General features: G+C 39.7%; 1 protein-coding gene across 2 annotated transcripts; it reads left to right on the top strand.

Annotated features, from left to right (window-relative positions):
* Positions 1 to 17,810: 17,810 nt before the first annotated feature.
* Positions 17,811 to 24,193, top strand: RNF7 (ring finger protein 7). 2 transcript variants are annotated; one of them, XM_039248570.1, is made up of 3 exons: positions 17,811 to 18,073; positions 21,690 to 21,737; positions 23,252 to 24,193. In XM_039248570.1, exons 1-3 carry the CDS (start codon positions 17,906 to 17,908, stop codon positions 23,306 to 23,308), a joined length of 273 nt encoding a protein of 90 aa, XP_039104501.1. In that variant the 5' UTR covers positions 17,811 to 17,905; the 3' UTR covers positions 23,309 to 24,193. The 2 variants fall into 2 exon arrangements, with proteins under 2 accessions (XP_039104501.1, XP_039104500.1); XM_039248569.1 differs by having other exon boundaries at positions 17,819 to 18,080.
* Positions 24,194 to 25,692: the final 1,499 nt, after the last annotated feature.

Consider the following 25,692-nt stretch of genomic DNA (forward strand, 5'->3'; position numbering starts at 1 on the left):
TTTCTGTTTTCACCACAACCTTATGAGATAGGCAGAACAGCCAATTTGGGGGCCAGTCTTACAGATGAGAAAGGTGAGACCCAAGAGGGCACATGACCTGCCCATGACTACATGGTTGACAGGAGGTATAAGCTAACCAGGAGCCTAGGCCTTCATCCAGACTTCATGATGCCAGAGATTCCCACAGACCAGTAGGCAGGCCAGTGCTAGGGCATGAAGGGATTTTCAGTAATTCTCAAGGAGATTAGAAAAAAAAGACAGGTGGAGTGTTCATTTTTCATAAAGCTAAACTTAATTTTAAAAGCTATCCTTTATTTTGAAACTATGCCCTTCCTAATTTCAGGTAAAAACATTTGTTCTTTTACAGTGTTGCAAGGTGAGAATTGTTATTTGACATACTAAAAGTTGCCAAACCATTCCTTCCCAAGTTTTTTGGCATTTTACTGGTATGAAAGTCTCAAAGTCCCAGTCTTAAAGACTGGGGAACCCTGCACAATGCCACACTACAGCTTCTTAATAAATAAATGAATTGAAAATTTAAGGCAGCATCTTCTTTGGGTCAGTGCATCTTCTTTGGAAGGAAGGGTCAAGGAGAGTATTGAGGACCTAAGAAGAAAGATCATACTCCAAAATAAGTGGATTGAGTTTCTTTCAGTAACAATGCCATTTTGATTTGTCATTTTCTTTGGCCAGCCTGATCAAATACTCTGCTCACTTAAGGGAAATTGACCTCAGAAACAATGTTCTGGGAGAAATGGCTGCTGCTGACATACTTGAAGCATTAAGAGCCAGAAAGACAGGTAGAGTGTTTCAGTTTGTGTTCCCTCCACTTGTCTACATCCAGTCACTCCTAAATGCTGTCCTGCTCACAGCTTGCTCTACTGTTTTCATTAAATAACTGGTCTGAGCTAAGTGATAACCAGGAGCACTGTCATAAGCCACCTACCCTTGTACCAGTTTACCCAGTGATTTGCACAGAGTTCAAGAACTTTTAGGATGTCATATGTCATCTTTGACCTAAGCACAGTAGTCTCCCCTTATGCGTGGGGGATGTGTTCTAAGATCCCCAGTGGATGCCTGAAACTGCAGATAGGATCAAACCCTATATATACTAGGTTTTTCCCAATGAATACATACTTATGACAGTTTAATTTATAAATTAGCCACAGAAAGTGATTAACAATAATAACTTATAGTAAAATAGAATGCTTATGACAGTATACTATAATTAAAGCTATGTCGGGGTGTGTGGGTGGCTCAGTTGATTGAGCGTCCAACTGGAATTTGGCTCAGGTCATGATCCCAGGGTCATGGGATTGAGGCATTGAACTCTGTGCTGAGTGTGGAGACTGCTTAAGATTCTCTCTTTTGGGGCACCTGGGTGACTCAGTCAGTTAAGCATTTACTTTAGCTCAGGTAATGATCTCACAGTTTGTGGGTTTGAGTCCTGCATCAGGCTCTGTGCCAACAAGCTCAGAGCCTGGAGCCTGCTTCAGATTCTGTGACTCCCTCTCTCTGTCTGTCTCTGCCCCTCCCCTGCTTATGCTCTCTCTCTCTCAAAAATAAATAAACTTAAAAAACTTCTCTCTCCCTCATTTCCCTTCTCCCCCACTCATGCTCTATAAATAAATAAATACATACTATGTGAATGTGGCCTCTCTCTCTCAAAATATCTTACTATACTGGAGTCGCCCTTCATGTAATGATGTGCTATAACAAAGCCTAGGGTAAGGAGGTAAAGTGAGGGGAATGACAGGCATTAGGCTTCTACTGATGAGGAGTCATCAGAAGGAAACCCATCTGCTTCCTGACTGCAGGTGACTGAAACTGTGGAAAGAGAAAGCCAAGATCAGCGGGGGATGGGGCTACTGTAATGAATGTCATCAGAGTGAAATTTTCTCAGTTGCTCTTTCTTTTCCCCTCCTCTCTTAATATCACTTATTCTCTGAGGGACACTCTCCTATTCTCTATTCTCCTTCCCAACCCAACCTGCAGATATTTCTCCAGATAGCAATTGGAAAACTCAGGTGACATCCCTCCTAAGATTCTGAGGTGCTTTCTGGACCATCAAAGATGGCTTCAGTTGTAATTGGCATCAGGAGAGTGGTAAGGGTGCTTTATGACCATGTAATCCTTTGAAAATGAGAGACTCATATATGGAATGAGTTATTTATTACACATTGGCCAACTCTGCCCTCCTCCTTCCATTAATACGCATGACCGGAATTAACAATAGTTGTTCTTACAGCTGACAGAGAGATGAGGAAATGTCACTTTTAAATAAAGCTCAGTGAAAGACATATAAACAGATTTGAACATCCAAATTCAGAGTTTAAGAAGGGGGAAAGAGGTGCACTTGCATGGGTAAGTCAGTTGTGCGTCCGACTCTTGATCTTGGCTCCAGCCATGATCCTAGGGTCTTTGGATGGAACCCTATGTAGGGCTCGACGTGGAGTGTGCTTAAGATTCCCTCTCTCTCTCTCTTAAATAAAAATTGTTTAAAAGGGTGGGGGAGAAATCTTGGTGCATTATCTGGCAGGTTATGTAGAGAGAATTAAGTAAAATCAGTATTGGTCTTTATCATCTCTTTAATAAAATGATCTTAGAGACATGGCATAGTTTTAGATTGCATTTTTTTAAAGTGGCAGTTTTAGAAGAATTGCAATATTACTTCTACTGCATCACCACTTTAAAACTACTAGGGCGACTGGGTGGCTCAGTTGGTTGAGCATCTGACTTTGGCTCAGGTCATGATCTTGCAGTTTGTGGATTTGGGCCCTGCATCGGACTCTGTGCTGACAGCTTAGAGTCTGGAGTCTGCTTCGGATTCTGTGTCTCGCTCTCTCTCTGCTCCTCCCCCGTTCGCACTGTGTCTCTCTCTCAGAAATAGAAATTTAAAAAAATTTTTTAAAAAGATTAAAACTACTGCATTGCCATTTCTTCACAGCCAATTAAATGATTCCAAAATTTTTGAATTATCCCTTTATTTTGGAGAAACAGAACATCTTCTTCCTAGTCCATTTGAATTGAATTAAAATTCAGTGGAATTATTAAAATTACTTTAAATTTAACTTTAATTTGAGCTCAGTAAACTGAAAGCCGGTTAATGATTTCATTTGGTTTCCCTTAGCACCAGAGTAACTTACTGTGCCCTGTGGCAGAAGACATCATAAAAGGCCACAGGCAGCGTTCTGATCATTAGTAAGTGCTAATGATAGACAATCTCAAATGATTTGACGGAAAATGATTCTCAATGAATACTTATTTGGAGATGCAAAACATTGTGCTTGCTAACTGAATAGTTCAATTTGCATAAATAGGGAAGATAATTATGAAATTCCCACCTGAAAGTACAGATTCTCATTTAAAAAGCATTAAAAAACAATTTGTACTTCAAGAAAGTATTGTTTTCCCAAATATAGTAGTATATATCATGAGTAGCTTTAATACATCCACATTTTGAACCAAAATAATTATGGCATGTTTCCATGGACCACTTCAGATTGTTAGTCAGAAAGACTCCTCCAAACAGGGTTAGCTGGTTGTATTCTATAGGGAAATCTCTCACCATCTAGCCTTAATGGTATGCTTTTAAATATTAAAAGCAATGAGTAATATCACTGATTATAGAACCAGTGTTCTTCTTTTGATTGCTTTTGTGTTCTTATCATTTGCAAGTTAACAAGTTAATTTCTAATTCTACTTTCTTTCATGAAATCCAAATTAATAGCCCAAAGTCATTTATTTGCCTACCAAGGAATTCTTAATGAGCTGCCTTTAATGATGGAACACACACAATGAAAGCTTCCTTAGAAACATCAGCAACCTCACTTGTTACCAAAAAAAAAAAAAAAAGGTTAGCAGAGGGTTGAACTGTCTACATTTTGTAGGGTTGCTTTTTGACTAATTAAAAAAAAAATACTTAAGGATCATTTTTATTCATTCTTACTGATTTATTTACTGATTTCAACATAAATTTATTAAATTCTGTAGAGCAACAAAAAAGGGTCCACAGTGACCACTGAGCTGAATGTAAACGGGCTTACAAAGGGACCCACCTCTAAATAACCGTGGGGCCTAACTAACCAATTACAATCAGGCACAGTTCCAAAGATTACCAAAAAAAGGAAAATTTCATACATTCCCTACCTCTTCATTGTGCCCTCTAACTATGACTCCTCACCATCACCTCACCACAGTGTCTCCTTTGCTATCCTTCCCGCTGCTGCCTTACAATATATTCAGTAAAGTTTTATCTCTTTTGTTCTGCCTTGGGTGAATTCTTTTATTGCTTGTGCCCCTGGCCTCCACCCAGTCAGAGTGCCCCACATTTGACGGCTACTTCATCTGATAGGGACACCCCACAAATGCATGGCCTTGTTTGAGTTAAGCAGTGAATCCCTGCTTTCATTGGTCTTACTTCCTAGTGAATGATAGTAAACTAACTATAAAAAGAAATAAAATACACATTATTGTGTGTCAGATCAGATGGGGATCATACTTAAGGGAAAAATAAAGCAAGAAAAGGATATAAAGCATGTATGTAAGGGGGTGGGAGTTTTAGTTAGGATAGCCAAAGAAGTCTGTACTAAGAATAAACATTTGAGTGAAGGCCAGAAGGTATGAGGGAACAAGACTATAGATACCTGGGCAAAGAGAATTCCAGGTAAGCAGAACAGCAAGTGCAAAGGCTTATGGCAGGAGGCTATCTGGTGTGTTCTAAAACCAGTATGGAAGCTAGCATGGCTGGAGTGGAGTGAGAGAGAATGGGAGAATAATAGGACCCAAAAAATTCCAAGAAGGAGGCATGGGGGACAGGGGCCTTCTAGGCAATTATGAGGTCTTTAGTTTTTAACTCTATTGAGATGGAAAGTCATTTGAGAATTTTGAGAGGAGTGACCTGATCTGACCCACATCTCAACAGGATTACTCTAGCTCTACGTTGAAAATAGAGTGGAGGAGAGGTGAGGACAGAAGGAAGACCCGTTAGGGAGTTTTCCCTGGAAAAAATAAACAAAGCCTTTCAACAAACCCAGCACACCCAGCACGGCAGAGAATGAAGGTGAAGTAAGCAGCTGAAAAGAGGAGAAATTAGAGAAAACTCTACACACTGAATACTTGGAACTCAGCCTTTACTATTACCTGAGCCTTCTTTGTCTGCCCTGCTTCTGGAAGCAGATAGCCATGCAGAAGACTGGGGTATTCTTTGAAAACTGAATAGGCCCAGAAAAAGGAAGAACAGGTGCTGACCCCTGGCCATGCCCTCATCGTTCAAAGAAGCCCAGCAGGTAAGCAAGCCCTGCTCCTACAGAGGAGCTTCCCATCAGCCTTTGGATGCCTTGTGCTTCAATGTGAACAGAAATCCGAGTATCTCCAGATACTTGAGGCCATTGTTTGACATAGGAAACAAAGCCTGAGAGAGAAGAGGGAGCTCTGAAGATAAAGAGACAATACAGAAAATTTTTAAAAGAAATTAGTTATGACTCCTCCCAGTGAAACAGAAGATAGTGCACCTGTAAAACAAGAAGATGCTATGAAAAAAGAATAATTAGAAAATGAGAAAAAGTTCTTGAGAAGTAAAAATGATAGCCAATATAAAAATTTCAAAATTATTATTAAAAGACAAAGTCAAACAAGTCTTTAAGTCTTTAAAAAGTAGAACAAAAAATAGGAAGATGAAAAATTGGTGAGAATATATGAGAGAGGATCAGTCTGTGAACACCAATATTTAACTTATAGTTCAGAAAGAGCGAACAGAGAAAGGTGGGAAGGGGACATTATCAAATCATTATCAAATCAAGAACTTTCCCAGAACCTAGAGACATAAATATGCATATTGAAAGAGCCCATTGAGTGCCCAGAACAGTGAATGATAGAAGCTATGTCACCATGGCATTTAGAACACTAGGAATAGAGGGGAAAGTCTTAACAATTACAGATAAATACTATATATTCCATACAAAGTACTGAGAATCAGCATGACATCAGACTTCTAACTGGAAACTAGAAACAATGAGGCACTGCCATGACAACTCTGGGAGAACTTTATACATTTCTAACTTCTAACCAAGTATGAGGATAAAGTAAAGGTGTTTTCAGAACTCAAGCTCTGTGCCTCCTCTATTTCCTAGGAAGCTCCCAGAGAACACACTTGAGCAAAATGAGAATAAACCACAAAGATGAAAAATTCAGAATCCAGGAATCAGGAGAACCAATACAGAAAAATAGAAAAGGGAGTCCCAGGGGCACCTGGCTAGCTCAATCTGTTAAGTGACTCTTGATTTTGGCTCAGGTCATGATCTCACAGTTTGGTTCATGAGATTGGGCCCCCATTGGGCTCCACGATGATGGTGCAGAGCCTGCTTGGGATTCTGTCTCCCCCCTCTCTGTCTCTTTCTGTGTCTCTCTCTTGTCCCCCCGCTTCTCTCTCTCTCTCTCTCTCTGCCCCTCCCCTGAGCTCTCTCTCAAAATAAATAAACTTTAAAAAAAATAAAGAAAACAGAGTCCCAGATAATGGCTGAAGGTCAGAACTAGTCCAATTGGATAGAAAAATAGAAGACTTTGGAAAGGAGGAATATTGTGGCAAAAACTGAATAGAGCTTTGGAAATACTTAAGTATTTTGCAAGAAATACTGATGAGTGTATGAAAAATAAAAGAAATTGGGGAAAATATTTAGAATTGGTATACAGAAAACTGTGCAAATGAAAAATTAAGACTATTAACTCAGAAAAAAGTTATGTAATTGGGGCACCTGGCTGGCTCAGTCAGTAGATTTTGTGACTCTCGATCTCAGGTTGTACATTCAAGCCCCACATTGGGTGTAAAGATTACCTAAAAAAAAATAGTAAAAAAAAAAGTTTTATGAGAAAGGAAAATACTGTGAACAAAATATATATGACCATACCAGTCAGTACAACAGTGTTGATTTGACTAAAAATTGTGAAATATTACTATTGAGAGGTTTGGGGAAAGGATGGGATAAGAATTAATATCTAAAATATTTAATGGAAATATCAAATAATATAAAAAGCATTTTCTTTGAAGTAAGGGAGTAAATCTCATGAAAAACAGCTGAATGAATGGGTATTAAGGAGGGCCACTTGTTGTGATGAGCACTGAGTGTTATATGTAAGTGATAAACCACCAGATTCTGCTCTTGAAATCAATATTACCCTATATGTTTACTAACTAGAATTTAAGTAAAAATTTGAAACCAAAATAATAATAATACAAAAGAAAAAAGAAAAACAGTTAAAGAAAAAAAAAACACTTTTAAATGAGTTAAAAGTGGTTTTCTCTGGAGAAGAGGCCTGGGGGTGTTGAAAGGAGAGGAAAGGATCTGTTGTTTTTCACTATGCACTGTTTAGCCCTATTTGGTCTTTTAGCTATACGTATGCATTACATTGATTGTATTTGTAGAGAATTGAAAAGAGCATAGTTTTAAAAAAAATATATATTTTGCAGTATATATGCTGCCGAAGTGAGCACTAAAATTTTTTTCAATGTTTATTTTTGAGAGAGAGAGAGAGAGAGGGAGGGAGAGAGAGACAGACAGACAGACACTGGGGGAGGGGCAGAGATAGAGAAGGAAACACAGAATCCAAAGCAGGCTCCAGGCTCTGAGCTATCAGCACAAACCCACGAACCACAAAATCATGACCTGAGCTGAAGCTGGACACTTACCCCACTGAGGCACCCAGGCGCCCAAGTGCACAGCTTTCTATCATGTGATTCATTGTTATATAATTCCATGTCAGTATCTAATACTATCTTAAATCACCTCAGCTTCCACTAAGGAATTGAAGGTCCCACGTGCTATAGACCATTGCTGAATGGCTAGAGTTTTGTAAAGAAAGGAAGTGGAAAGGATGACCAAAAGTGTAATGTTCAGGGAACATGACAATCTTCTGTGGGTTAGGCTGCCACGTGAATCCTCTAAGACCTTAAGCTGACCACCCCCCCACCCCCCCCGCCGCCATACTCCTGGCCCCATTTCCAGTGGTTTCCAGTCCCCGGTACTACTCACAGCTGAGCCATTCATCCCACACTGCTCCCTGACCTTCACAGTGATCAAGACTTTGGACCTTGTTTTCCTATTGAAATGCTTGTTCTCCTCTATATTTGTGCTTGCCCTTTTTTTTTTTTTTTAATAACTCTGAGTTTTGTCTTTCTCCCTGAGTATGATTTATACCTATTTGCTGTGAAATTCTGCATCGGTGAGAGATGATATTTGGCTACCTGGAGCAGAACCAGCTATAGTGGCTTAATTAGGTAGAGGAAGACTGAGCAGGTACAGATGTGCCCCAACATCATTCCTTTATCTTTCTCCACTATCAGCCTTAGCAGGTAGCTTTTATCCTCATAGTTGTAAGGTGGCTGCTTCACTGAAAGCTGCCCTTCTCCATTTCAGACCAGAAGAAGGAAGGGACAAGGAGAAAGTGCTGGTACCTGTGTAAGGGCATCTCAGAAATCCTCAGCAACTTATACTTATTTCCAGTTGGCCAGAAGCATGTCACATGCCCATCCCTAATGTTTAGCTGGGCACATTGCTGCCATAAGAAAAATGAGAGCTCTGTTAGAAAATAAGGTCAAGGGTGCCTAAGTGGCTTAAGCACCTGACTCTTGGTTTAGGCTCAGGCCATGATCTCACCATTTGTGGGTTCAAGCCCCCCCACATCAGGCTTGTGCTGACAGCACAGAACCTGCTTGGGATTCTTTCTTCCACTCTCTCTGCCCCTCCCCCGCTCACTTCCTCTCTCCGTCTTTCTCTCTCAAAATAAATACATAAACGTTAAAAAAAAGAAAGAAAATAAGATCAGAAAAGATATTAAGCAGGGAACTAGAAGTATTTGCCTCAAGCTCATTTAGATTACGATAAATAGGTCCATTGGTCCTTTCTACAGTAGACCTGGTCAAAGAGGCCTTTACAGCCAGTGACCCCTCTGGAGTGGCCCAGGTGAGACACCAAGATCTTTATTAGACATTTGGCACAGCCCCTCAAGTCACCTAGCAGACTTACATCTGTATAACCTGCTGCTCTACAAGGAAACATGGAAGGTACTGAGCTAAAATTAGACCCAGGAAACATTAAGGGCTACAACTCACCCACTCAAGCTAGGCATCCTGGGAGACTTCATGCCTTAGATTTTGTTATGGCTCAGCCTGACCCTGCGATTCCAGAGCAACTTTCCCCTGCGACCACACCTGATTTTTTGTGATGACCTGTAGGATGGAATGACTCCAGCACATCAAGCACCAATAAGCACTGCTCACCAGAGGAAAACATCCAAATAGGACACTGACTTTGCTTCTCTTCCAGGCACATATGTACCACCCAAGCCCCCAGCAACATGGCTTCTGGCCCTTTCCAAGCCTTGAAGTTATAAACTGTATTGTCTTATACCTCCTGGTCCCTTACCCATATTCATCCACCTTGCCGTCCACTACCCTCTACTGTGCCCAGCCTGATTTGTTCTCACACCCTTACAACCATTTTCATGTTTCAACCTCAACTGACCCTCTGGAGGTGACATTCAGTACTATTTTTAACTTCTTAATTTTCCTCTCAACCATATTTCTTACTTACCTGTCTGCTTCTAGCCTCTTCCTGGTGTATCCTGGCCTCCAGAAACTACAGCTTGAGGCACCCGTGGGCCTGTAAGCAGGACCTGGACATTTAGCTAGATAAGAAACAGGAAGGGGGAGAAGAGCAAGTGCCATGGGAAATAACAGAAGGATGGGCTGACACAGGCTCTCAGAATGGCATGCTAGGTATTTGAGTCTTATTATTCTGACCCCAGTTTTGATGTGTGGGCATAGGTCTTTCCCCTGGCCACCAAACAACTGCCAAATACGAGCTGGGTGTCCTACAATTCAACTCAACTCTGACCCTACCTATCTGGAGATAGCATTCGATTCTACAGGTTAAGGGCTCTGTCCCACAAGACTGTCCTCTCCCCCCTCCCCACCACTTCAGACATCAACCACAAGTCCAGTTGTTACTGTGCTTCTGACTGACTGGCAATAAATCTGAGGTTCTCATGACCTCCTCCTCAAGTTTGGGTAATTTGCTAGAACAGCTAATAGGACTTGGGAAACAGTTTATTCACTAGATTACTGGTTTATTACAAAGGATATTAAAGGATACAAATCAATAGCCAGATGAAGAAGAGATATTTAGAGGGTGAGGTCTTGAACAAAGGATCTCTGTCCCCATGGAGTTTGGGGCCCAGCATGGTGGCAGCTGGAAGCATTCTGGTTTCCCAACCTGGAAGCTCTTTGAATCCTGTCCTTTGGGCTTTTATGGAGGTTTCGTACATAGGCATGTTTGATTAAATCCTTGACCACTGGTGGTTGATTCAACTTCCAGCCATTTTCCCCTCCCTGGAAATCAGGTGGTAGGACAAAAGATTCTAACCCTTTATTTATGGTTGGTTTCCCTGGCAACCAGCCCCATCCTTAGGTGTTATCCAGAAGTCACCTCATTAACATAAACTCCAGTGTGGTGGAAAGGGGATTGTTATGAATTATAAGGCACCCATTTCACCTTTATGGCTCTAAGGCGTTTTCAGGAACTGAGAACAAGGGACCAAACATTATACTTTTCAAGTTTTCTTTCTTAAATAAATTTCCAATGTGGTTAACATACAGTGTTAGCTTAGTTTCAGGTGTACAATATAGTGATTGAACAATTCTATACATTAATCAGTGCTCATCGTGATAAGTATATTTTTTAATCCCCATCACCTATTTCACCCATCCCCTACATACACCTAAGAGACCAAATATTACAAGAAAAGATGCTCCCATTGCTCTTACTGCTATGAAATTCCAAGGGTTTGGGAGCCAGGAACCACAGATATATATGAGACCAAATATATATGAGAAATATGAATGGCCAAATATATTTTTCTTATAAATCACAATATTGCAGGTCTTTATGGAAAATCAGTGAGAAATCTTTGTCTCAAGTGATAAAAAACCAACTCAAACTGATTTAAGTACACACCCAAAAAACTGTTGACTCATATAACTAAAAGTCCAAGGGCAGTTCTACTTACATGTCCAGGTGGATTCAGGGATTCAAGTAACACTACCGACCTTCATCTCCTGGAAGTTCTGCTTCTGTGTTGACTTTATTCTCAAGCAGGTTCTTCCCACACAGTGGCAAGTTGGGCAGCACTAGCTAGAAGTTTACACTGTGCAGTTTAATCTAAGAAAGAGCCTTTCTCCTGATTTCATGGGACTGTCATGAGTCACATGCATAGCAAGAGTCACCAATCACTGTGCCGGGGAGAATAAATCCACTAATTGACCTGATTTGGGCTATATGCCTGTCCATCCCAGGAGCACAGGGGAGTGGAACCCCAAAGTAAATTCAAGATTCTGTTCCAGAAAGAAGCTAAAATGCAAGCTGGACAAGAAAAACCAAGAGAGATCCACTAAAAAATGAAGAGCGAGAGAAGGCTAGGTAGCTCTGTTGGTTAAGTGGGGTTAAGTGGCAACTCTTGATTTCTACTCACGTTATGATCTCACCTTTCAAGCCCCATATCTCTTTCTGCTCTGACAGTGAAGAGCCTGCTTAGGATTCCCTCTCTGCCCCTCCCCTGCTCATGCTCTCTCCCTCTCTCCCTCTCTCCCTCTCTCCCTCGAAAGAAAGAAAGAAAGGAAGGAAGGAAGGAAGGAAGGAAGGAAGGAAGGAAGGAAGGAAGGAAGGAAGGAAGGGGAAAGGAAAGGGAAAGGAAGGGAAGGGAAGGAAAGATGAAGAACCAATAAAGTATTAGAGGCAATGAAAGACAAGATCAGAATTTCTTTTTCAGATGATTTATCTGGAAGTAAAGCCCAGAATGGATTTGGGATTGGGAAAGTCTGAGGCTAGGAAGACCAGTTAGAAGGCCACTCTAATTATCCAGGTAAACATATGACAATAGGAATGGAAAAGAAAGGACTAGGATAAGAAGTTATTACAGAAATAAATTCTCATAGATCACTTACATCAAGAGGGAGGATGCTTGAGTGGCTCAGTCAGTTGAGCCTCCAACTCTTGATTTTGGCTCAGGTCATGACCTTGTGAGATCAAGCCCCACATCGGGCACCAGACTCCCCACAGGGTATGGTACCTGCTTGGGATTCTCTCTCCCCCTCTCTCACAGCCCCTCCCTCTCTCAAAATAAGTATAGATTTAAATATAAGGGAAAGGTATTAAGTGAAAGGAATGTTGCCCAGTTAATAAGAATGTGGGAGAATGCCCCTCTCAGAAGCCCCAGACCTAATCCATCAAATGAAGTTGTGAAATATCTTACCCATTTACTATTATGTTCTTCCCCCCATCAGGTAAATGCCCAGTCTTAAAAATTACAGTCACTCCTCAAATCTCTTCAGAAACCTTCAGATCTATTTGGAAAAATAGCAAGAAATCTAGTATTACCTGTAAAATGAAGAAAAAGGTATGCTCTTGGATGTCTGTGTCTGTGAATTGCAGCCACCAGGGGAGTGCTGTGTGGAATCCTGGGCACTACACTGGGGTAGACGCCATCCTCAGCAGATTTTGCACTTGATAAAATCATAAGAATTTTTGTTCTAGGTAACAGTGTCCTAAACCATCAGCCCAGTGTGATGAATGATGCGTGTACAAAGGACAGGTAGTAAGGGAACAACATAGTTCCTTCAAAAGTTAGTGCAAACCTTGCCACCTTTCTTCAACTTTCCTACTTCCCACCCAAATCCTGGTTCCTGTTAGCTTCTTGTGGATTTGAAATGGTGAATTTATTCAAACTATGAAGCATGTGGGATCCATTAGGGGGTAATGATTTACATATGTTTACTCTTTATTGTATGATGTTGAACTTCCTTTTTTCTTTTTTTAATTTGTGATTTTTTGTTCATTATTTCACAGGCTAAAAAATGAATGTGGATGCCATATCTTTTTATGGGTGTTATCTATTTCCATAGCCTACAAAGATATTGCTTGTTCAATAATAATAGATTCGCTGGAACCATGCCTCTTTCCAGTTCTAAAATTTGATGACTGTTTTATGAAAGTTCAAAGTACTATTAATCCTACTATGCTTGTCATTTTCTAAAATGTGGATTTCACAAGTTGGCCTTAGTATAAATAGGTAGGATTCTTCTCTAGGGCTTCTTATGTGCATGTGAAATTTATAATTTAAAGGAAGTCATGATCTTTAAGAAAGAAAGAATCTACTTTCATAAGTATATCTATAGTTGGGAACAATAGGAATATTTGGAAGTAATAACCACTTTCTGAAAGACAGCGTCTTTCAAAATGGGGATATTCCCCAAATGAGTAAACTTCTAATCACTTTATCTCCCTGCCCATGAAGATATCTGCTCCATGGGAAAGGCAAGAGGTATGGTTGACCGATGTATGGATGATAAATTGGATTAGTTGAAAGTCATATGCTATGACAATGTGGTGCAGGGATGAAAAGCATGGACTGGAGAATGAAATGGACTGGAATTCTCTGGAAAAGTACTGCCTTCCAGGTGTATGACATTGGCCAAGTCAGCTAGCCTCACTGAGCCTCAGTTTTCCCTGATGCAAGATACAGATAAGAATAGCACCTGTCTCATTTGGTGAGCACTGAATGAGAGGACACATGTCAAACATTTTTGGACAATACTTGTTTCATAGTGCATGCTCAAATATAAATATTAGTGGCTACTATTATTGTTGATGTTAGAATTCAATGTTTCCAGTTATTTTCACTTGGAACAGCTACACAAGGAAAAAGGAAAAGAAAGAAAAAAAGACTTAAGACTTCTTCATTTTTGAAGTTAAAAAATCACAACGAGCAAGACTGTCAGTGTGCCTGGCTAGCTCAATTGGTAGAGTATGAGGCTCCTGAACTCAGGATCATGAGTTCAAGCCCCAAGTTGGGTGTGGAGCCTGCTTAAAGTTAAATTAAATAGGGGCACCTGGGTGGCCCAGTCAGTTAGGCATCTCTTGATCTCAGCTCAGGTCTTGATCTCAGAGCTGTGAGTTCAAGCTTTGTGTTGGGCGCTGTGCTGTGTGTGAAGCCTACTTAAAAAAATAGCATTAATTAAAGTTTTTTTTTAAGGCAAGAATGTCATTCATACTATGTACAAATGTAACAGGTTCTGGCAGGTTTATGGAACTAAACTATCTGTGGAGGTGAGTATGGGTAGAGTAAATTATGTTCACCCTTAAATATCTTAGTATCTACCTAGGAAGACAAGATTCTCATATGTTCAAAGTAACAATAATAGAGTGTAAGAGTTGAAATAACATTACAGATCTTCAGAATTTATACATCCAATGTGTGAGGCCTCCTGAGAAATTGTTCCTGCTTTAAAAAAAAAAAAAAGACCTTTTTGAAATTTGCCACAGACATCCACTAGGTTGGCATGTAAAATCTTTGTGCCTCTTTAGAAGTCTTTTGACAATGTCTATCAAAATGAAAAATACATAACTTTTGACCTAGGCATTCTACTTCTAGAAATTTATTTTACAGGTATACTCTTACAGATGAGTTAGGAAACATTTATAGTGATGTTCACTGCAGCACTGTTTATTATACATTGGAAACGGCTAAATGTCTCTCAAAGGATTCTCAGAGAAATAAATCACAGGAATATATGTGGGGGAATACTGTGCAGCCGTCAAGAATACTGTGGATATGGTAGTGCTTATATAGAAAGTGTCCTCTCACACTAAGCAAAAGAGCAGGCTAGAGAATAATATGTGTAAAATAAACTCATATGAAAATGAATTTATGTAATATGAACCAACAATCCCACTTCTGAGTATATGCCCAAAAGAACTGAAAACAGGGTTATGAAGAGACACTTGTACACTCATGTTCATAGTGGCATTCTACACAATAGCCAAAATGTGCAAGCAACTCAAATGTCTATTGATGGATGAATGGATAAGTAAAATGTGGTCTGTTCATACAATGGAATATTACTCAGCATTAAAAAGGAAGGAAATTGGGGCACCTGGGTGGCTCAATCGGTTAAGCATCCGACTTCAGCTCAGGTCATGATCTCACCATTCATGAGTTCGAGCCCCGCATAGGGCTCTGTGCTGACATCCCAGAGCCTGGAGCCTGCTTTGGATTCTGTGTCTCCCTTTCTCTCTGTCCCTCCCCCTGCTTGTACTCTTGTCTCTCTCTCAAAAATAAATAAACTTTTAAAAAATAAATAAATAAAAAGGAAGAAAATGCTGACACATGCTACCACATGGATGAAACTTGAAGACACTATGCCAAGTGAAATAAAACAATCACAAAAAGACAAATACTGTATGGTTCCACTTATATGAGGGACCTAGGATAATCAAACTCAGAAACAAAGTAAAATGCTGGTTCCTGGGGGAAGAAGGGCAGATAGAAAGTTGTTGATGAGCATAGTTTCCATTTTGGAAGATGGAAGAGTTCTGGAGAGTGGTTGCATAACCATGTAAATGTACTTAGTACTACTGGAACTCTATACAAAATAGTGATAAACGTCATTGTGTGTATTTTATCACAATTAAAAATTTTTAAATGAGTTGTATTATGTATCTGTTTGTACATGTATAGGAATTTCTGGAGAGTCGATTAACAGTACTTGCTTTTCTTCACTGTAGACTCATTTTACTTTTTTAACATTTTTATCATTTATGAGCTGTCAATTTAAATTTCATCTTATTATTTGTTAATATTTATTTGAGAGAGAGTGTGTTACCATGCACACATGTGAGCAGGGGAAGAGCAGAGAGAGGGAGAGAGAGAATCCCAAGAAGGCTCTGTGCCCACAGGAGCTCTGCACTGACAGTGTGGAGCTGCTTGGGATTCTCTCTCTCTCTCTCTCTCTCTCTCTCTCTCTCTCTCTCCCCCCCCACCTCTCTCAAAATACATAAATAAACTTAAAAAAAAACACAAACACTTGAAATTGTTTGGTAAACATCAGTAACAGCCCTTTTTGGTTGCTGTGTGACTCAGTGTCAAGAGTAGAGTAAGTGCTGTGATTTCCCGGAAGTATATATACGAATCTATGTTGGCAAAGAGCAGTCAGTGAAGACACAAAGATGAGTACGTTTTCCCTCAGTGAGGAGAGCAATCCAGCCGGAGCAGGTAGGGGAGGTTCTGTCCAGGTTCAGAGATCTAAGAGTGTGGGGAAGAAAGAGCGTCCTTGAGCTTTCATCCTTTCAACTGCACGGCTCTCTTCTCTTTCAAACTGCCCAGTTCCCACGAGGTGAGTGCATTTTACTCTCGTCTGGTTCCCGTCTTCCTCCTCTGTTAGATGTCTGGCATTTAGAGCCATCTCTAGTCTGATGTGTGGCCGTTTAATACGAACAGAACATGTGCTTTGTATGGCTCATCTGGGTTTGTTTACAGGCATTTTTATCTGGCTCATAAAGCTAGTGTGGTCAGATTAACATCTGCCACCACTTCTGCTCTGCTCTGGTTGACAGCTTGGAGAGTGGTGCTTTCTTCACTCATTTCCTGGTCTGGAAGGCATCCCATCTCCCCCCAGTTCAAACTTGACCTCTTCCATGAGGCTTTTCCTCACGGCGTCAGTCCTCAGCAATATCTCTGTCCTTCACAGCACTTCACATTCCACTCAACAAGCAGCACATATAGCATCTAGCCAAATGTGACCCTGTGTCCATATTTCCATTTTTACATATTTATGCATCCTTGTGTCCTGTGCCAAACTCCTTGAGTTTGGTTAGCTCCCATCCATGCACGAGGTCTGGTATCAGGAGACCAGATGTTCAAAGGCCCATTAAGAGGAGATGGGAGGCTCTGAATCCGAAACCTGACGAAACAGCTGTCCACCACTAGGTGGTGGTGGTGATCAGGCATCTCAGACTTTCACTACCTCAGCTTTCTTATCTTTTAAATGAAGATGTTGTCTGTTTTGCTTGAGAAAACAGAAGAACATGACCCCAGGCTAAAAGTAGAAGGACTCAGGTTTCGTAACTGTCACCTTCACACAAGAGCAGTGTACTCCTTAAGTTACTCACTTTTCTGGACCTTATTAAAAGGAGGAGGGCAAACTAGATCGGAGGTTTTCAGAGCATGGATGCCAGGGTTCTTGGCATCCTTTTCGGGGACCAATGGGTCAAAACCGTTTGCGTAACAGCAGAGCTAGTTCCCTCTTTTCACTCTTTATGAGTGTACGGTCGAGTTTTCCAGAAGCTACTGTGTCTATGACACCATCGCTTTAATAATAACTTGTGAGTTTATTACTGTTACTTTTAAATGGATACATTTAAATATTCCTCTCAATTAAAAGTTATTAAAAAGCAAATATATGCATCTTACATAGAGCCTCTTTAAGGTCCTAATAATTTTTAAGTATAACGGGGTCCTGAGCCCAAAAAGTTTGAGAACCACTGACCCAGGTTTCTCAGAAGACCTGAGGCCAGAAGTTAAGATACCGCGAACAAAGCGGTGGTAAAAGACTTGGTCCCAGCTCTGAAGAAGTTTACGTGTAGGGGGGCTCGGGGGTCGGAAGTCGGCAGGGGGTTGAGGGAGCCGAGACAAACGGTTATATTAACAAGAGAATTTGTGAGAGTGGTAATTTTCGTGACGTCACACAGCAAGGTTCCTGCGCAGCGTGCTCCGGAGCACGGGAGAGCAACACTGCAACAGCACAGAGCCCGGGCTTCACACCGGAAACTCCCCGGAGGCCCTAAACCCTCTCGGCTGCCCCAGCGAGCTGAGGTGCAGGGAGAAGTGCGCCAGGGCGCTAGCGTAAGGTGACGTCACTGGGCCGCGCCAGCCAATCCGGGGTGTCCCTGTCATAGGCACCGCGGGGAACCGCGGCCTGCAGGCGGCGCTGTGGGCCCGCCGGGCGACCCCACAGAGCCGCCATAGCCGCCCGCCTCCCCCGACTTAACGTCTCCGCTGCCGGCTCCGCGCCGTCGCCATGGCCGACGTGGAAGACGGCGAGGAGCCCTGCGCCCTGTCTTCTCACTCCGGGAGCGCAGGCTCCAAGTCAGGAGGCGACAAAATGTTCTCTCTCAAGAAGTGGAACGCGGTGGCCATGTGGAGCTGGGACGTGGAGTGCGATACATGCGCCATCTGCAGGGTCCAGGTGATGGGTAAGCGCTGCACGCGAGGCCCGGGCCGAGCTACGGCCTTCGCGGGCGGATTCTGGGCGTGGAGGACGGACGAAGGCTGGGACAGACCCCTGTCCCGAGGAGTGGGGGCGGGGAGCCGGGAATCACGGGTGCTGCTGCGGGCCCAGAGGGCCGCTGCTGCCGCCGCCTGGGGTTCAGCAGGCGCCCAGCGACCGGAGCTGGTATTCTAGGGATAGAAACGGGCAGTGAGTGAGCTGAAGGATTAAACAAGGTAATTTCAGGTAGTGATGGGTGTGGCCAAGGAAATAAAACTGGATGGTTTAATGGCAGCTGGGAAGAAACCACTTGGGTTTGTGTGGCCAGCTCCATCTCTAAAAAGTAAGCCGCAGAGGGGTCAGGGTAAAGGCCTTGAATAAGTAGGGCACTTTAATGGTTGTGATCACGCGCCAAAGTGATGCTCTGGAGTCATTCTCCACAGAAACGACACCCGTAGTTCGCTCTTGAGAGGCGAAAGGAAGAAAATGTTCCTAGCCATTGCATTTCTGAAATAGCTACTGGTGTTCTGCGGGCTTTTAAGTCTGGATATTTCAGGATGGGTCAGACGGCATTCGCTTGGCTTGAAGGGGATGCATTGTGGTTCAAGAATATTTAAGGTTCATGGGGATTGAAGAATGTAAGCCCTTTATTCAGAAACATAGAACTTTTTCTGGCCCCTCCCTATCATAGGATTCCATTTCCTGAAGAGAATCCTGCCCTGCTCTGAGTCAGGCCTTTGTGGAGAGCCCTGTTGTACAAATAAGTCTGAACTTGCTTCTATGATATTTCGAATAAAACTACTGGACTTTCGAATAAAACTTTTCAGAACAGCTTCATCCTTTTATATTTTATATGCTTTCTGCTTTAAGATCTCAGACCACCTTGGAAAAGAGATGCTCTTCTAAATGCCAATTATGGTTTTAAATAGAGCATTTGAAACTACTGAGAGAATCTTAATGTTGTTTCTTGGGGGTCGGTGGAAAAAAAAACAGGTTCTATAAGTTTGAAAACTTGCTCTGAAAAATCAGAGAATTGGAGAAAATAAACAGAATTTCTCTCTCAAGGGATGGAATTTGAGCCTACCAGAATCAAGAGATTTCTCAATTTACACTCTTTAGACACTTTTGTTTTTTTATTCGTGAGGACTTGCTTCAAAGAGGATTTACAACGAAGGGATTCAGATATTTTTTACTTTTTACTTCTGAAAGAACTTGATTTCAGACACGATCCACTTATTTTGCATATTAGGTCTTGAAAGTACCTAGTTTATTGGCCTGCAGTACAGCCCCTTTACCCCACCTCTTACTTAAGAGCTAGAATCATAATTTCCAGTTTGAGTAGCATTGTTAACTTTTATCCAAGCAATTTAATCTTTTCTTCTTTTGCAAGACAAGCTTTGCTAAAAATTTTATCCCCTAAATGCCCTTTAGTTTAAAATGAAGAATGTTCCCGAAAGTGTGTTTTATATTTCTCCCCAGAGAAAAAGTTTAGATTTGTAGGTAGAAATGCAGAATTCAAAGTAATGGTTGAAATCTTGCAACCCATAAACTTTACTGAGATATTTGGAGTAAGTCAAAGTATGGGCTATAAATGTTTCACATTCAGATTAGCTTTCTAATTACAGCAAGTATTCTGCAACTGTGGATTAAATTTGCAGATTTATAACAGCTGTACTTTGAGTTCAGGAACGTATTCTGGACTAGACCTGTGTATTTTCTTTACGAGGTGTTAAAATCCATTTAGTGGTCAGGTGACAGCAGAAGGAAGTTTGTTTTTCAGACTTCCCAAGCCTAACCCTAGTTAGCATCATTCTAAAAGGAGTTACTGTTATTGTACTCCTTAGAAATGTTTTGTTTTAGACTTTAGGAATATCGTGAAAAGAATTTTTTTCTTTTACTTAAAACTTTAGGAATTTTTATAGATTTAGGTTGGTTTTTGATAATGAGTCTAAGTCAAATGTCAGTCAGAGTCATAATCCAGAGATTTCTAGATTCTGTAAAAGAGCCCACTTAATTCCTTAATTTTTCCTTAATATTTCAAATTCCTCCCATACACCTAAATGATTTATTATGATTTCCTGATCCAAGATCTGCCTGTCAGCCCATTCTGATTCGGTTAACACTCTCTGGTTTCCACTCTTCTCCCTTCATTCTGAAAGGAGCAGATGGCACAGTGAGCAAGTGTTGAAGAGGAAACTAGGTTTGCTGGTACTGCTGAGTTTTCAAGTGCCGGAGTAACCCTTCATGGCTATTTCTGTTAACTTGGACATTCGACATACCTTCTGGTGTCTTGTTTTCCTAATTTGTGAAAGAGGTAGTTGGGTACACAGACTATAATTCTGTGATTATATAGAACCAGAGCCATGTTTTCACCGTTATATCATGATCTTTATGATATTTAGTTGCTTGCCTGAGTACCTCCCCATTTCCTGGTGAGACCAGCCAGGGACCCAGACTTGGTCATTTTTGTGTCCCCGGTGCATAACTCCATATACAGAGTAGATACTCAGTAATTGTGGGATTGAAGAAAGCCTCAGGAGGCAGTGGTTGTTTTTAATCCACACCGAAGTGGCCAGGGTGGTGTGTTTTTTTAGGGCAAGAGCATGCAGAGAGGAGCAAACAAATGCCTGAGCATAATCCAGTGTTAAGAAAAGGAGCAGACTTCAGCTCCACTGTGTATCTATTTTTACAGAATTCTTTTTCTCTAATTTATGTTAAAAACTGTTTATTTGTTGTTGTCGGTTTGAACTTCCTTTTACCCATCTTGGACTCCTCTTCCAGCTCGTCAGTGAATCTACTTCATTCGTCCGTAAAATATTCTATATTACCTCCTTCATCAGGCAAATAGCAGTCTGGATTAAATTGTGAAAATTAGGTTCCCATTTTAGGTTCCCATTCCTAAAATGTTCTCCTAAGTAAATTATTAAAATACATTGTCATTGTTGGATAAATGTTTTGGACTCAGATATATTTTAAAGGGAGAATTTTTTTTAAAAAGAGAGAGAACCTAGTATTTACAAGAGGTTCTTTAAAAATTAATTTTTATATAGATCATACAGTCACATCATTCAAAATTTTAAGAAACTATACAGTGAAAACTCCTTCCCATTCCATCTCCTCTTAGGTAAACTTTATTTTTAGTTACTTGGTTATTCCTCTAGAGTTTCTTTATGTGTATTTAGGCAAATACCAGTTTATATGTGTGGCTTACTTTAAAAGGTGTCTTGAAAATAAACTACCCCCAAGGTTGATCTATGTGAGCATGCCTAGGGAGCATATAAGAACTTCAGGTATAATGAAGTGTGGCATATTTTTCTCTAGTGTTTGAATTCACCTCGGGGACATCTTTTCATCAGAGCTTGTGAAAATAGAGGGTTGGTAACCCTTGTGAAATTGCTCCTGGTTATAAGTAAATGAGTAGAGTGCCTTGCACTTTATTCATCTTTAAACAGTTACGTTCAGATGAGAAATTAATAGTATGAGTCTTTTATCTCCATCTCTAACCCTTTGGGCTTTTATTTGACTTTGAAGTGTCTGGGTTTTAGAAATTGCATTCTGAGCATCAGAATGAGAATTGCTATTTGTTTACTTTTAGATGCCTGTCTTAGATGTCAAGCTGAAAACAAACAAGAGGATTGTGTTGGTATGTTGTAATTTCATTCTCTTGCTTTTTCAACTGAAGGTTTTCTCTCAGTGGGGATGTTTGAATTTGCGATTAAGATTGACTTTATCAATACACAAAAATAAACTGTAAAGCAGTGATCTATTATTAATATAAAATGTGTTAGTTTTCAAAAGACCTTAATGGAATTAATCTACAAGTTCTTTTTTTTTGGCCTGTAATTAAGAAGAATTGATTTATATATGGGCATAGTAAATATTTGATAAAGAAGAAATAATTCTTTTCTGTTACGAAAATTATAAGGAATTACCAAAGCATCATTTAAATTATAACTGTGTTATAGGTCACATTTGGTAGGGTTTTATTTTAATAAAGCATTGCAGTTTTCAGTACTGTTATTATATAGTATTTAACTTTTCAACTAATGTAGAAAAAAAATTCTAAGTACTCTCTTTTATAATATAGTTTGTATGGAAATCTATTGAATTTTGCGAATAATCTGGGACTAGAAAAATTGTCGTAGGATAAATATTTTAAGCAATTCAAAAGGTTTTCATGTCCTAGTTCTTGAAGTCCTCACTTGTAGATTGCTATTTATAAAAGCTTTCCTGAAAATGAAAAGTTAACTTTGTACTTTGTGTTTGTGTGGTTTACATATAGCTTTTTAATAATGATTTATTCAGTATTTATCAAATCCTGTTTCTTCTTCCTGAAACAGACTGATTTCTTGCTTCTATACCCTTTAACCAATTTTCATAAGAAGTTTTGGGTTTTTTTTTTTTTATCCATTGTCTTTCATTGTTCTGTTATCATATAGGTCAAGCAAGGGACAAATAAAGCTCACATTAGAAATTGCATTTCAGATAATGGGTGACTGCCCTTGGTTTAAGAAATATTTAACTTGGGAATTGTGAGGTTTAGGCCACCTTTCTTTGATCACAGAAGGTCTTCTCTTTCCAGCCAGCTCTTTGCAAGGTTCATGTGTTTGTCACATGAAGAATTGCACTGCTTATGGATGACATCAACACTTCTAGAAAATAACTGAGTAGATGTACAGCTGATAATGTTTAGAAGTATGTCATCTATTTATAACAAACTACTATGAACTGAAAACAGTATCTTGGTAAATAAAATTCAGGAGGATATTTTTCAATAAAAAAAAGATCAAAAGGTCTCCAAGGTCACTGTATGACTGAGAAGGTCTGGGATCTAAGGTAGGCTCAAGTCCTTTAATCTCCTAACTTCAGGAAGACAGCATGTGGAGCTGTGTAGGGACTGGGGGCCACCACCTCACTCACAGATTCTAAACAATGATGGAAAGTCCCCCAATCCCAGCGCCTCATCTCACTTCTTAAGTGTGTTTTTCACAGGTAAGTTGTTACTTTATAGATAAAAAAATGTTGACTAATTAGCCATCTTTATTCAAGATTATGAGTCATGATTCTTCATAATATAAAATAGCCTATAATTTTGAGTTTGATAATTCAAATTAAAATATGTGATGTCAAATATTCTTTTTTTTTTCCTCCTTTTAGTGGTCTGGGGAGAATGTAATCATTCCTTCCACAACTGCTGCATGTCCCTGTGGGTGAAACAGAACAATCGCTGTCCTCTCTGCCAGCAGGATTGGGTGGTCCAAAGAATCGGCAAATGAAAGTGGAGGCTTTCTTAGTGCATTTGTATGGAGCCCTGGTGGATCATGTTATCAAGTGCCCTACAAAGGCCAGAACTCTCCAGGGAACTAATTCTTCAAATAGAAGGAGATGGCTCTGTGGTCCTTTGGTACTCCTCAAAGGCATGGTTTAGCATTTTGTTAGTTTTATTTTCAGAAATTCTGTACAATTAAGAAGATAATTTATTAAAGATGGTCTTTCCTACCTCTGTGGTATGTATCACACACACTGCTTAGAAGTGCTTTAAAGGAGGAGAGAGCTACAAATTGAATGACTTTATAATTTACTTATTGGTATCCACGGGGTTGTGGAAACACTTCCATTCAGAAGAGAACTTGTTGCATGCTTATAGTTGATCAGTTAAAAAAAAAAAAAGACAATGTTACAGAAGTAAATAAAGTGCAGTTTAAAACCCCCAACTCTTATCCTTAATTTGTTCCTAATATTTATTTTTGGCTGGGAGGGGGTGATTCATGAAATCTTTGTATGATATAATGAAAATTTTAAGTGTGGACCAGTGAACAGGGTAAATAAAATTTAACCTTCAGACATATGGAATTGTGATGGTCTTTTAGGCTATTATCCTCTATCTTTGGCTCATCAAGAAAACCTAAATCTGCATTCACCTCACTGTCCAAACATTGAATGGTAAAGAACAGAAGTATTTGTTCTGGTCAGATTATGTTGTAATTTAACTGTTTTAGGTGGAATGTTAATGAGAAAATGTTTACCACTGTAGCATTGGGTCAGAATGTTTATTTTATTACACAGTGTTTTAATAAATGGTTTATTCTGTTTACTTCATTTGAATTGTCATTATTATAGTTTTATGTACAACTTTTAACTTCATGTTAGTAAACTAATATGTCAAGCGAATACTTTAATTTGAAAAAATATTCATATACTCTTATTTGGTAATAATAAAATTTAAAATTTATTACCTGGAAACATAGAAGTGTGAGAAAATGCTTAAATGTTATCAAACTCACTCACATTTAACAGAGGTTATCTTGTAACAGTTTATAGACCACAAGTTTATTTTGAATTATTCCATAATAAAGGCGACAGGTATGAATTTTGGAAACTAAAATCTTTATCATTTGCTTCTTCAGTTTGTCAATCTGAATCTTCTTATATTTAAGTAATGCAGATACATAATGTTAGAATATAATTTAAAAACTAGAATTTATAGGCTTTCATATTGGCTTTCTTATTTCATATTAATCTGATTTCTCTGAAAACTGTTACTTTATTATGCATTTCTTTTCACGGTTTACTGAAAAAATTAGCTACAATATGGGGGTAACTAAAGCACCTTTTTATCCTATAATATTGTGATACTATCAACATGATTTATTGACATTCATGTTGACCTAGATTACTGGCTGGATTGTGTGTCAGGCTTCTTTCCTCTAGTTACCCTTCTTTCCCTTTTTCCATACTGCATTTTTTGGAAGAAAGTCACTGAGTGCAGGTAACACTTATGGAGTGGGAGTTCTGCTTCTGCTTCCAGAGGGTAGAGTATTCCATTATATGGAATTCTTCAGCATAGGAGATTTATCTTTTCTCCATTTACTTAATAACTTCTCTATATCAGTAAATGGTGATTAAAGTCCTTCTGGGAAGAGTAAAACTATCACTTCCATGGAATTCCATGGCAGTGAAAGGTTCTTGGAACTACTCTGGATAGAACATTTCTTTACGTAATGAAATCTGTGCAAAGGAAAAGGATGGGGGTGGGAGAAGAAATATAAGGAAAACTTTAAGCAACGTCCTCCAAACACATGGATTAAATCCCAAGATCTAATCACTCAGCATCTCACACATTTCAACTTATTTGAAGTCTCCGTAATTCTTAGTATGTGCATACCAGAATTTCTTTCCCAACGTATCAATATACAAAAAATTGAACATTAGAATGAAGTTCTAGCTGATTGCTTTTCAAGGATCTATGATCCTTACACTTCACACCTTCAAAATGGAATTTTGCTTGTCTTATGTAAACCTACACAAACACTGAATTGATACATAACATCATGTTAATAAAAAAATGACTTTGTTTTTTTAGGGAAACTTAACCATGTGATTAACATGATCATATTTTACAGAAAACTGTGACTGAGAGCTCTAAGTACAATACCAGCAAAGACTTTGAAGAGGTTTATATAAGTTTACATACGGTGAACGTGTGTCTTCAGTGAGCACCTGCTGAAACCGCAGAGATGAGGGGCAATATGTAAGTGCAGACCAAGAGGAATGAGAGAAGTGGGAAAGTCACCCTACGTACATGTAGTTATTTCACT

Source organism: Hyaena hyaena, unplaced genomic scaffold (assembly GCF_003009895.1).
Source record: "Hyaena hyaena isolate Hyena2069 unplaced genomic scaffold, ASM300989v1 scaffold_311, whole genome shotgun sequence".
Classification (NCBI taxonomy): Eukaryota; Metazoa; Chordata; class Mammalia; order Carnivora; family Hyaenidae; genus Hyaena; species Hyaena hyaena.